Below are 12829 nucleotides of genomic sequence, written 5' to 3' on the forward strand. Positions count from 1 at the left end.
TTCCCTACCCATTCTGGGCTTTTTTTCTTTCTCTCTGAAATATTGATAGAGCTGTGAGTTTCCATGGTGCTGTTTGCATGCAGTCACTTTATTTATTTATTCTTTAAAATGAATTGATTTTTTTTTTTTCCTGAAATCTTCCTTCTGCCAGAAGGGACAGAATGGCGGGGTGGAAAGTTTGATGAACCCCACTTCTTTTCTCCAGTTGGCTTAACTTGTGTACTAATGCAAATGTTTGATTTCTTCCCATCATCTTCCTTTGAGAAGACTAAAAAAACAATAGCACCACCCCAGTTTTTTAAGGAATGAGGAGAGGGGAGCACAAGATGGGATGTGCAGCATGCAGAAAATGCCAAGCAACTCTTCCGTTTTCATTTCTGTCTGTTCTTGCTGCAGCAGTTTTGGATGGGGGCTGCTGACATGAATGTGCTTCCACACCCTCACTCTTCAGCCTTTTAAACAGTCCTTAGTATAAACTCAGCGCTATTATTTTTTTAAAAAAAATGAAGGAAAAATGATTAGAAATACCAGCAGTTACTAAATGTTTTTACAAGTGTGTGGGTGGGATAAGTATGCTTCTTAAAAAAGAAAATGTTTATGGAAATAGGCTATTTGGATATATACGTATTTTTATCATCCTGTTTTCAGAAACTTAGTCCTTCTTATAACTTGCCAGCTCCTGGCTATAACTCATTTTAAGTTGTACTGGCTTCCAGTAATGAATAAAAGGTTTTGAGTGAGATGGGGAAAACTATGAGTTAAAAAGTGGAAAAAACCCCAACCCTGTATTATGCTGCCTTGGTCTGTGTCCTATGTTGAAGAATTTTAAGAGTCTCACAACCAGTTTGTAGTAAGTTCTTTTATTTTTTGACTCCCAGAACGTTTGAAAACTTGCTGACATGATCAGGAATAGCATTAAGACTTTTTTTTTTAGGTTCAGGGATGAGACGTTGCATTCCTTGGAGAGCTCATGTTTTGATTGAAGCTAGAAAGCGCACTGACAGCAGGAGCGCTGCACAAAACCTGGGAGCCTTTAGCTGCCCTGGCTTTAATAACGCTGCGGCATGTGATAATAGAACACTGTTGCAAGAGCTTTTCAAAGTGGGGAAGCTTGTTTGTGTACTGTGGAAACGAGGTCTGAATGTGCTAATATTACCTTTTCTTCTTCTTCTAGTCCTTGCAACAATAGCTTTCGCTTTCCTTCTGCTCCCGATGTGCCAGTACTTAACACGGCCTTGTTCACCTCAAAACAAGTAAGGACTTGAGAAATCTTTTGCTCCTCTTCTTGTACTTTGTATTTATTTCTTTTAATGCAAGACCTTTAATGGAGGCTTTGGTTACAAGCATTAACCTCAGAGCTTCAGGGCTGATGTTTGTGCGTATTTTTTGTGCCAACGCCGTGTTTCCTCTCTGAAACTAGGAAGCACAATTTCTGCAAGTCACGCAAGCTTGCCGGCCTGGGAAATGCGCTACCCTTGCAGGGGACTGAATTTCCCAACAGTGTTTTTTAGGAAGATTGGCTTATTTTGGCTGAGTTTGGGTATTGGATTTAAATGTTTGTTAATGTTGGACTATGGATTTTTACACTGGCTCTTTGAGAGCCTGGAGTTACACTGGTGAAGGTGACAGTTGTTAATGTCATATTTGGAAACTTTTTTTTTAGCCTTGTGACTGGAGATCACATTGCAAAAAGCACCATGTTAGATGGTACTAGGAAATGCCATTCATGGTAACAATTTCAAGAGAGATGCCAAGATTTACAGGGTTTTTTAACATCTCTGTAGTTCAGGCTTTACACACATTATAGGAATGTGAGGAAACTTTTTCTTCTGTTGCTGTTTTGGTACCTATTTATGGCAAAAGGAACCTCCTTTCAGTTGTTCTTGGCATCTTTTTGAGCCTTATTCCAACAGTGTCCATTTTCTGTTCTTCAGATGGAAGCAAAGCCTTCTAGCTAATGTTTACATGTTGTTCCTAGGATTTCCTTTGGCTGCTGTGGGCGTTTCACTGCTGCTGAGTTGCTGTCCTTTTCTCTGTCTGTGATGCTTGTCCTTATCTGGGTCCTAACTGGCCACTGGCTCCTTATGGATGGTGAGTATGTGAATGAAGGGGTTTTCCTACTGGTTTGTACCTGTTCTGACACATCCAGTCGCCTGGTGATGACTGGGGAAATTTACTAATATTAATGGCTTGCCTAGTTGGAATATTGTGTGGTAGACTCCCTGAAAACAACTGCTGTCAGGAACATGCCAGGGTAGCGTTTGGGACACCTGTTTTTCTGGTTTGTAAAAGCTTCCAGGACAGTGCCAGAACGCTCATGAAAGAGATTCTGCACCTGCGTGGTGCAGGGTGAGTTGCCAGCTTTAGTTAAAGATGCGTGAAGACAGTGGTTGTTTCTGAATCATAATGTGATCTTAACAATCTGGTTAATTTTTGCTGTGCATCTTGTTGTTTATTGGTTCAGATGATCAAAGAATGTTTTGCGAGACAGCTCACAGTAGCTGGTTGTCTTTGATCTCTTTGATGCTTGCCAGTTAGGATGGTGAGATGGGTGAAGCTGGCAGGCATCCAGTTGGCTCGGAGGTGTGATTTATTTATTTTTTTTCATGCTGGTTGAACCGAATTCACAGCTTACTGTTCCGAAAAGAAGCTTTCCTCCTCCTCTCCTGCCTTCCAAATCTCTTGTGCTAGCTCTGGCACTCATCTAATCACATGGTCAACTGACTGAGCTCACTAGAACGGCAGCATACTGTTCTTTTTGCCAGGCTATTTTTCTGTTGCTGCAGTGAGATGAATTGGATTATCGTGCAGTCAGGTATGTGCTAAATTTGGCAAAAGGTAAGCAGGAGCATGATGGGATCTGAGATGATGGGGTGGATATGATAGCAAAGGGATGAAGAGCTGGACCTTGGCTTCTCAGCAGTGTCAGGCAGTTAAATTGGCTTAGGACATCTCATGAAAGGGCACCCAGAGCTTGTAGTTGCTTGAGGAAAAGTAGCTGGGACAGCAGTACCTGCCCCTGCAATTCTTTGTTATGATAGAAGGGCGTAGATCCCATCAGCTTTCCGCTCCTCCGAAATCAGTGAGTAGCAGCAGAAAGTCTTTAGCACTGGAACCTCTCATGGCACCTTGATTATTTCTTTTGTATACAGGTGCTTTGTTTCGTTCGTGCTCTTTGCTGCACTGAGAAGTTCTGAATGCCTGTTGTATGTTAGGGAATACCTTTTAAAAATACCCAGACACCAAATGAAAAACCGCAGGTGAAGTTTGTTTTGTGTTAAGCAGAGTAAAAGTGAGATCAAGGGTGATTGATGCACAGTAGTTACAAAGCTAAACAGAGTGTCAGGTGTGGATTTTGGCAAAATCTGAAAAAGACTCGTCTACCCTGAGATATTGACAGAAGCATTTACTTAAAAATAGTGCTTTTTTGTGAGTACTTCAGTCTGAAATAGTGGGCTTTGAAGTAATTAATCTGCAGAGGGCTGAACTACTGGTACAGAGTGGTTTCTGGATTTTATTTTTCTTGGTTGTTTATGATTTACTGAACTGTGTTGACACTGTCTGGCTTTGGAGTGCTTGATGTAGTGTATATTTTGGAGCTTGTACTGTAGAGGTAAGCCTTCTGGCACTTGTTCAAATCCAATCAAATCACTGTTTGTCAGTGACTTTGAACAGGGAACAGCATTTATTGGCCTTTGTCAGGGAAGCAGACTCTGCAGTTTTATTCCCCGTTCTGTAGTGCTGCAAGTGGGATCCCATCCTCTCTGCCTTTGCCCATTGCTCCCCTGTAACTGAACACTTGCGACCCCAGTTAATCTTGTTGGGAGGGCAGTGTGGGCACTAAGTAGCACTCGGTAATATGTGCAAGTGGAGCACTTGCTCGTCTTTAAGCCGGCGCCTGCCAGCTGCTGGGTGTGCTGCGATCCAACTCCTCCTCCCGCTTGCCCGGGGATGTTCGGCGGCTTCGCTGTCGGCAGAAAATGAACCAGATGTTGTGAACGTGCCTCGCAGCTGGAGGGGAAGTGGGGCAGGCAGTACATCTCGACTCTCGTGTGTGTGCTCTCTTGTTGTGTAGTTGATTCTCTGTGAGAGAGTATTTCTACTTTAGAGCTGAGTAAAAAGGAGGGGAAATATTTCATGGTCATTCCCAGTCCTTACAAAATCGAGGTGTGGCAGTTCCTGCCAGAACAGTCTTTGCTGTTCCAATCCTACAGTTCCCCCCCTGCACAGTCAGACTGAATCGTCTCTAAAGCCAGGGACATTTGACAGGATGGAATGAGCAGATACTGTTCCCATGTGATGATGTACATCTATAGGTCTTGAAACGCTTATTTCTCAGAGCAGATTTCTCAATGACAGAATCATCAAGAGTGGTCAGGGTCCCCTGTTAAGCCCAGTTAAAAGCTCTCCTCGATAGTGGCCGTGGCTGGAGATGCACGGTGGGAAGGCTGTAGGTGTGTGCAGGGTCTGTCTGAACTGAACTGTCACGGAAACTCCAGGAGCTGCTGCAGACCGTGACTGCTGCGGCAACCAGGCAGAGGCTGCTTCATGACATGTCCTTATTCCCGCTCTTCAAAACACACTCGGAGAGTAGTTTCATAGGAACACGATTAGAACTTCAGTACCTGTTTCTTTCAGAGGTCAACTGGTGGCCTCTGGGGGAAGTTTAGGCCTTGTCAGCTCACAGAACGCTTTGTAAACCAGGCACCAGCCCACCGGCATCGGTGCTTTCAGCTGTTCTGGACGCAGCAGCGCGGTAAAGCCGAAAAGTACACGGTATCCAGGGAGTCTCATCACATATGCAAGATATTCTTAACCCTCAGCATATCCTTATTCCATAAGGAGTGTGCTTGCAAGGACTGCTAAGTTAATTCCTTCTGTTAATTGAAGGTTAACTCTTTCAGTTAGTTTGTTTTTACTCGGCTTCATTAAGCCCTTGCCCAGCACTTCCAATCCAGAGCTACTGTCTGGGAGGCTGTTTTACCTGTCCGTCTTTCTCTGTTTCTCTCCTGTGCTCGCCGCCTCCCGAAAAAAAAGAAAAAAGATTTGGAGTGTATTTCAGTGGAGATCTGCCTTATATAGTTTGTTAGCACCACCCATGAACTTGGCTATGGATTACTTTTTTTCTCCTCTGATTTCTGGAGTTTTTCATTGCAAAAGGAAGCTGGCTTCCATTTAGAGAAGCTTGTTGGTGGTTTGAAAGCACTTTGGCCTGTGTTACTTGTGCTTGCTCTTGGGCATTCTTGCTTCCCTTCTGTTCTTTAAATTCACTGATACTTCTTCAAGTAGTTGCAAAACTGTGTAATTGTTAGCATGTGGATTTCACTGTCATCTAAAGGACTTTTTTTCCATCTCCTTTTCTAGCCAGTATTTGCTTAGTTTTATGAAAGTGTCTTGAGCATGTGTCCGCATTCGCTTCAGTGATGGAGAACTAGAGTGTGTGAACAATAGGTAAAAATTCACAGTGGTTAAAATATTTCCACTTCTAGTTAATTATAACCTGGAAATCCTCTCCTAAATATAGGCTTGCTTGAGCTATTATTAACGTTGGCTTTAGAAAAACCTCCTTGATTTAAGACAGGCTGTTCCCTTGTACTTGCTCTTCTGCCAGAAGTCTGTAACTGAAGGCTGTACCGAGTTACCGAATGCAGTTCTTTTTCTCGCTGCTTTGCCGTGTCTAGATTTTTTTTAAACCTCAGTAACTTGCCTACATTTTATAGGTAAATACGGTTATGCAGCATGATTTAGGGTACATTTTTATCTGAGCAATACCCTCTTTGTTAACTGCTGGCGGTGACACACAGTGTTGTGCTAAGTTTGTCAGTTCTCAGAAGATGAGGCAAGCCCTGGGTACAGCACACAGCTGCGGGGGCGGGCGTTCGGTGCCACTGCTCTCCCTTGAGTCCATATGGAAATGTCCCTTTAGGGTTTTGATGGAGGGACTCCACATCTTTCGGGTGAAATGCAAGCGTAAGGTAGTTTTGCATTTCATAATTACAGCGTGAGAATCCAAAGGTTATCTTGCAGATTGTGGCCTAGTCAGGTGGTTGTGCTGGTGGACATATACGTAATGAATCGAATTGCCCTGCGGTTTCAGATGGCCAAAGCATGGTTATAACTTCTTACAAATTGTGGATCACGTTAGACAAATTCCTTTTGTTGACAAATGTCTACACGCTAAAGTGTAATCTAGTCCCAGCAGGGCTCCATTACTGGTTGTAAATACACTGGTATCGCAGGTGACGGTTGATTATTTTTCTGGATTTTTTATTTTATTTTATTTTAAGTATCTCTTTGGTAGATAAGGCTAGGCTGAAAGAAGCAGGAAATCACACAAATGTTCAAGACTGTGATTTATTTTAATCTTTTTTAGTGTAACATCCCAGTTTTCTACCCTGACAAAATTTCCCCTGGAACAGGACTGACACCTGGGCTGCAGGATGTCATTCAGCTTGTTGATCTGGCTGAAAACTCACCCTTGGAAGAGGGCTTAGAGAAAGACTTGCCTGTACATTTTTCCGTGTTGGTAGGTAGGCAAAACCAGAGATTGTTGTTACTGGGAAATCCCTGAATGTCTAAAATATTTCATAGTTAGCGTTTGGGCAGTCTTACGCAGCCTGGCCCAAGCAGAAGATTGGTTGAGCGGGTTTTTGTCTCTCGTGTCCTAACCCTTCACATACTCACGCTATTTCTGAATTAAGAGTCAAGGATTTTATTTATTTTATGCATTTATGTGGAAAAACTCCTAGTATTGTAAAAGTAGAGGTTTATGTTTGGGGCACAAAGGGTTCAGAGTTGTTTTGTTGGTTCTGTGTTTAAGGGGGTGGTCAGCGTTTTACGAGGAGATAGAGTCTCTAGGGCACAAGACATGAAAACCTTCCTTTGTGGCGGGTAGAGGAGGTTGCGTGGAATGGTTCGCTGTGCCGGCAGAGGCATTTCTGCTTCCATGGGAGCGTGTTCGCAGTTGGCTACAGGATGTATTTTGACTTTCCTTAACTCTAGTGAGAAGAATTTCACTCTCTGGAAATAGCAGCCGGTCATCTGGTGCATGCAGTGCTGCACAGGTGTGAACAGAGGCTTCTTTGGGGTGTTTTTGCAGGGGGAGGTATTGAGTTGGGGGGATTTATTTTGCTATTTTTAATGAACTAATTATGTGCTTGCGTTTTGTAGCTCTGGCTATGGGCCTGTGTGTTGCAATGATAGCCTTTGTTCGGCTGCCGAGCCTCAAGGTTTCCTGCTTGCTACTCTCTGGGTTACTAATTTATGATGTCTTTTGGGTAAGTGTTTTGTTTGGTTTTGCTAAAACTGTTTTTATCCTTTGGATTTGTAATTGGCCTTGGGCCATTTTTACGTGAATTGTACTAGTATGAAGTCGATGAAATCTGGCAAAGCCAGGAGATCAGCCTCGTTGCTCCATTTGGAGATGTTAAAGTCGGCAGCAGGATACGGAATGATTTCCTCGCTAATTAGTTGATAGAAGCAGAAACATGATTGGAATATTTCAACTTCGGCATATTATTTAAAACGAGAAATTGGACCTCAAATTTTGAAAGCCTGGCTGAAGATCAGAACAAGCATTTCCAAGTAAACACAAAGCTTTATCCAGGCTTGCACAGTGTGCACATGCCAACTTCTGATTAGCAGGGAAGTCTGCAGAGCAGCAGCACAAGCTGATTTCTAGCCAGTAGGGTTGGCATAAAATCTTACCGTGCTTCTACAAGAAACCTGACAGAACACATTTTGTAATACTGAAAGGATTTTGGTTTACCTTTGCATAACGCCAAGCGCTGATCCAGGGAAGCGCTTGCTGACAGCTCTGGCAGGCAGTCAGTTTCCCGGTGTGATGAGCTGTAGTGTAAGAGGCTGTTTGAAATCAGTGTTGCACCATTCCGTTCGGGAGCAAGCACCACTTACCTCTTCTCTGCTTTCGAGCTTTCTCGTATTTTCTATATCCTGTAACCTGCCCTTGTAGTCCTGGACTACTTGCTTGTGGTCCAGACTGATCCTTTGTCAAAGGATCTCGAAATATTGGTTAACATCTCAATATCAGAATGTATATTCAGAATGTATATACAGTTATTCTTGAGGATTAATAGTGTTAAAAAGTTGATCTGAATTTTCCAAATACATTTTGCCTTTTATCGTCAAATATACAACATGTATATGGAAAATTTGGACAATACCCTTTCTTTACTTGAAGGAATACAAAAATACACACAGCTTTGAGTTGCTGTTTAATCGCAGTTTCTAATTTCAATGATTTCCTTGCTCTGTAGGTGTTTTTTTCTGCCTACATCTTCAACAGCAATGTTATGGTCAAAGTGGCCACACAACCAGCGGATAATCCCCTTGATGTTTTATCCCGGAAACTTCACCTGGGACCAAATGTGGGTAGAGATGTTCCCCGTCTGTCGCTGCCTGGTAAACTTGTATTTCCAAGGTAAAACCAGCAGTTGTTTTACTGTATTATATAAGAAAATTATCGCTCCCTGTACTTTTTAAAAGCACTAATTCTCTTGGAAAACACCGACTTAGTTCCCTGTTTAGTCACTCCCTCTTCACGATAAAAAGGTGTGTAAGGAGCAGTGAGGATTGGCCGCTTTGCATTTGCTGACTCGCAGCTTGCAGAAGTGACCCTACTGAGGTTAGAAGGGGATAATACACTTTTCAAGATGTGTGTGAGCTCACCTGCTATTGCAGGATTTATGACCTAATGCTTAAAAGCAAAACACCTGAGGTTTATTCTGACATCAGAATAGTGTTGGTTACTGCATAACTGCAAGCGTTTGAGAAGGGAGGTAGAAACTGATCTAAGCACGACCGCTTACCGGCTCAGTGCTGTGTTGGAGGGAGATGATTCCACGTCTCTGTACCACAGGGCTTCCTTCATGTCTCAGATTTTTAACCAGCTCTGCGTAGGCCTGATTGGGAGGTAATCTCCAATGCATCAGCAGTTACGCTGTAGGTTATGTTGGCGTGTTTACTCTGTTCTTGTTTCTTTAGATGGTGGGATGCTGAAATTAAAGATAAGGAGTTGATTGTCTGCAGTGATAAAACGAAAATGATTCGTTTTGTCAACTTTGTGTGTAATTTAATAATTTGGCTTTGTTATCATGAAGAATATCTTGGGTTTAAGATAATGGGCAATTTCAGTTCTTAATCTATTTAACAATTGTCTCTTTTCTGGGAATCTGGTGAAAGTTCCGTTTTCTGTGTGTTTTGTCTGAATGAGGCCAAAGATCTGAGAAGTCCCTAAACTGACTCAGTGCCTTGGATTAGAGGTGATCTGTGTACAGGGGAACGAAGGTGCAGAGTCATAGAACCATAGAATGGTCTGAGTTGGAAGGGACCTTAAAGATCCATCACTGTTAATCAAAGAGGTTGATAAAAAGGTCAGCTGGTCTCTCCCATCAGCGCTTAGAAGAGAGATGACTGAAATACTGAGTTGATGGATCTGTTTCATTGAGGGAGTTAAGAGCAAAAGCAGCTTAAGCAGTTCTGGCAGAAATAAACTGGCTTGGAGCAGCATGGCCTTGCTGGCCGAGTGGGTACGGCTGAGGTTGAGCTGAGGTGGTGGTGAGGTCACTGAGGAAAAGATCTTCAGTAGCCAGCGGTTAGATTGTGCTGCATCAAAGTTTCCCGGTAGAAAGAAGGGGTGTGCGAAAAGAAGCTGGAAACTGTGGGAGAGTCTGGAGCTTGTCACCTGGTGTTTTGGGCCTGAACCCAATCTCAGTTGCTCTCTAGTTCCACAGGCAGCCACTTCTCCATGCTGGGGATCGGAGATATCGTGATGCCAGGTCTTCTGCTCTGCTTTGTCCTGCGTTACGATAACTACAAAAAACAAGCCAACAGTGATTCCTGTGGTGCCCCAGGACCAGGGAACATCTCTGGACGTATGCAGAAGGTCTCTTACTTTCACTGCACACTTATTGGATATTTTGTAGGTGAGTGATTAGTTTAATATGGATAGCTGCTTAGTGAGCAGAAGTGGGATTATTGCAGTAGGTTTAAAAGATGATGAAAGCAAGTGTAAAGAGGCTTTGAGAGAACACTTGGTTATGTTCTTTTTTAATCCGCATCTCTTAGGATTTCATTGGCATGGTCTAAGGAGAAAAAACACTTTAACAGTTGTCTTTTTAAGATATTTTTTGTTGTATTTTGAGGATGAAAAAAATTATCAGTGTATTTTTGTTAGCAACTTTTTATTCTTTGCTTTACTAGCGTAGGTGTCATAGTCTACACCTGGGTTATGGGAAAAATATGGGAGTTTCTAGTGCAAGAGTGCGTCTAGGTAATTCATCTAGATAATTTGTGCATTTTTGTATTCTGCTGTTAAAGCTTACACACAGAAAATTGTAAACAGTCACAACAGGAATGCTGTTTGTAATCTGATGTAGCCGTCCCTCTCTTCCCTAACATGAAACAGATTTTTCTCTAAGGTCAGGACATGTGTGTGCATATCCTGACCTCCTGCAGTCCTTCTGAGGATGAAGAGGAAAGATCATTTCCTCCTCCTCCCTCGTCTTTCCCCCTACATTCCATTTCGGCAGGTATCCAGGAAAATCCCTCCTGGCGTGCCCAGTCCTTCCTCTCAGCCCCCCATTTCTCGGGCTGGGGGCCTCAGACTGATGGTCTCAAGAGGTACCAGTGCTGGCGGTGCTTTCCGCTTCCTCCCCTTTGCCTTTTGTTGCATTTTGTTTGAGTTGTTCTTAGCTTAGTGCTTGAGATTCAAGTGGCTCAACACAGCCCAATATTAAAATAGTCATTTTTCACTGTTCTGTTTGTTTCGATCGTATTCAGGGAAAAGCAAAGCACAGATAAGTAACTTTTCCACAGCCCATCTCCTAAAATGGTGGGGAAGGGAGCCGCACGTGGGTGAAATGGTAAAATCCGTACCTAACCAAGCTAGTTACAGTCCCTTTTTTTCTTTTACAGGTCTACTAACTGCAACAGTAGCTTCTCGCATTCACCGGGCAGCCCAGCCTGCCCTCCTCTATTTGGTACCTTTTACTTTATTGCCGCTCCTCACCATGGCCTATTTAAAGGTAAGATGGGATTATCTGTTGGCAGCAGGGAGCTCCGGGGGTCAGCTGGGTGCGGGTTCAGGGTTCCTGCACTGGGCAGCAGCTCTCGGGAGGATCACACGTGTCTTTAACAGCCGTGGCCCTGAGCTGAGGGACAGCCTCTGATGGGGCAAATCTTCGTTTTGGAGGGCAGAGTAACTGAGAGATGAGTTCCGGAAACAGATGGTAATTTATGTCCACGAAGTACCTGTAATTACAAACTTAACTAAATTCTGAGGTATTAAATGCTGCTTTAATTAAATCAGTGTATTTGTCCTCACCCAGCTGGTCCTTAAAGGTGCACAAAGGTTGAACAGAGATTAGAGAGGTAGATCCTTGTTTACCTCCTTCCAGTCACCTGTTCTAAACTGAAATTTTAAAATGCGGCGTTTCCAGGTACAGGGCCGTCTGTGAAACACACATCTAGCGCTCTGCAGAACGTGGTGTAAGAATGGGCAGGATTTTCCACTTGCTTAAATATTTCCTTCCCATCAGGAACTCATTTTGGGTAGATGATCTGGCCTGACAGGGGAAGGATTTTTTTACTGTCTGTATTGTAATTTGTAAACCGAGTGAAGAATAGCCTTGCTTTACAGCATGCTAGCAGTTATTGTATACATTTTAAAATCTGAATTCTAAGTGGACTTCAAGGTTTCTGAGGGCGTGGTCCTTCTGCTGTTTCCCTGCCCAGGGCGATCTACGCCGCATGTGGTCTGAGCCTTTCCACTCCAAGTCCAGCAGCTCCCGTTTCCTGGAAGTATGATGGAACAGATAGGAAGTGACCTGAACTTCTGCCTTGGTCCTTTTCACTTTATCGTGTGGCTTTGTCGTCTCCTAAAGCTGGACTGGCTGGTACTTGAGAAGGTACCAATTATGGGACTTGTATGAAAGGATTTTGCATTAAAAGGAGGAAAAGGAAGCTAAGATCCTGGAGCGACGTGTGGCTCCGTATGTCCCTGCAGATGTGGAACTGGGGACCCTTTGTGCAACTGCAGCCACTTTCCTCTTTTCCTCACTCGGATGGATTAGTACCAGACTATTACCTTGGTGAGAGAGGAAGAGACAGACTTGAAACTGAAAACGGCTTGAAGTCGTTCAAAAACTTGTGAACACTACAAGAAAAAACGGTTAAGCAAACTGAAGCTTCTTCAGAGAACCCCTCGTGGACATTGGGACCAGTTTCCTGCTGGACTTCGGTTTTGAAGAGAACTGAGACAGAAGGTCTTCTGTCGCAATATTGGGTTTTTTTGATTTATTAAATATTTCCTGTGGTGTGAGGTTACTTATTAAATCCACAGACATTGAGTGACTTCTTGCAGTATACATATAAAAATTTGTTGTAACAAGTTACATTTCCACCCAGATGTCATGTTGCAGTGAAAAAGGGCACGATTTTTATACATATATATATACACACATATAGATATATATATGAATAAATAAAAAGGAAAACCTGCTAAGATCATGCTGTGTAGCAGACAGGGGCTTGCTGTAATTTTTAGCATGTAGAGCAGTTTACTATCGCTTTCTTGTAATGGATCTACAACAAGCTGCTGTTTTTCCCCCTCCTACAACCGAACCTGCAGTTTAAACACAAGTGTAGTATTTGTACTGATTGTACTCATGGACTTTAGGGGATATTTGATTTTGATCAATGTAGCAAACTAGGGAAGAAAAAAGTTCAGACCCAACCCTGTTCATTTGAGGGGGGAGGGGGGTGGGGGGGTGTCTTTTTTTTTTTTTTTTTTTTTTTTTTTTTTTACACA

General features: G+C 43.0%; 1 protein-coding gene across 1 annotated transcript in view; it reads left to right on the forward strand.

Annotated features, from left to right (window-relative positions):
* The window catches only part of SPPL3 (signal peptide peptidase like 3), a gene marked incomplete at its 5' end in the record, with an annotated part of 22646 nt that extends 10293 nt beyond the window's left edge, over window positions 1-12353 (forward strand). Inside the window, 7 exons of the mRNA XM_009875625.1 lie at window positions 1175-1253; window positions 1979-2091; window positions 7171-7277; window positions 8277-8440; window positions 9745-9944; window positions 10936-11045; window positions 11755-12353. Of these exons, the coding sequence (XP_009873927.1) occupies window positions 1175-1253; window positions 1979-2091; window positions 7171-7277; window positions 8277-8440; window positions 9745-9944; window positions 10936-11045; window positions 11755-11826 (845 nt within the window). The remainder of the gene's footprint in view (window positions 1-1174; window positions 1254-1978; window positions 2092-7170; window positions 7278-8276; window positions 8441-9744; window positions 9945-10935; window positions 11046-11754) is intronic.
* Between the last annotated feature and the right edge of the window lie 476 nt (window positions 12354-12829).

This window comes from Apaloderma vittatum, unplaced genomic scaffold (assembly GCF_000703405.1).
Source record: "Apaloderma vittatum isolate BGI_N311 unplaced genomic scaffold, ASM70340v1 scaffold20188, whole genome shotgun sequence".
NCBI lineage: Eukaryota > Metazoa > Chordata > Aves > Trogoniformes > Trogonidae > Apaloderma > Apaloderma vittatum.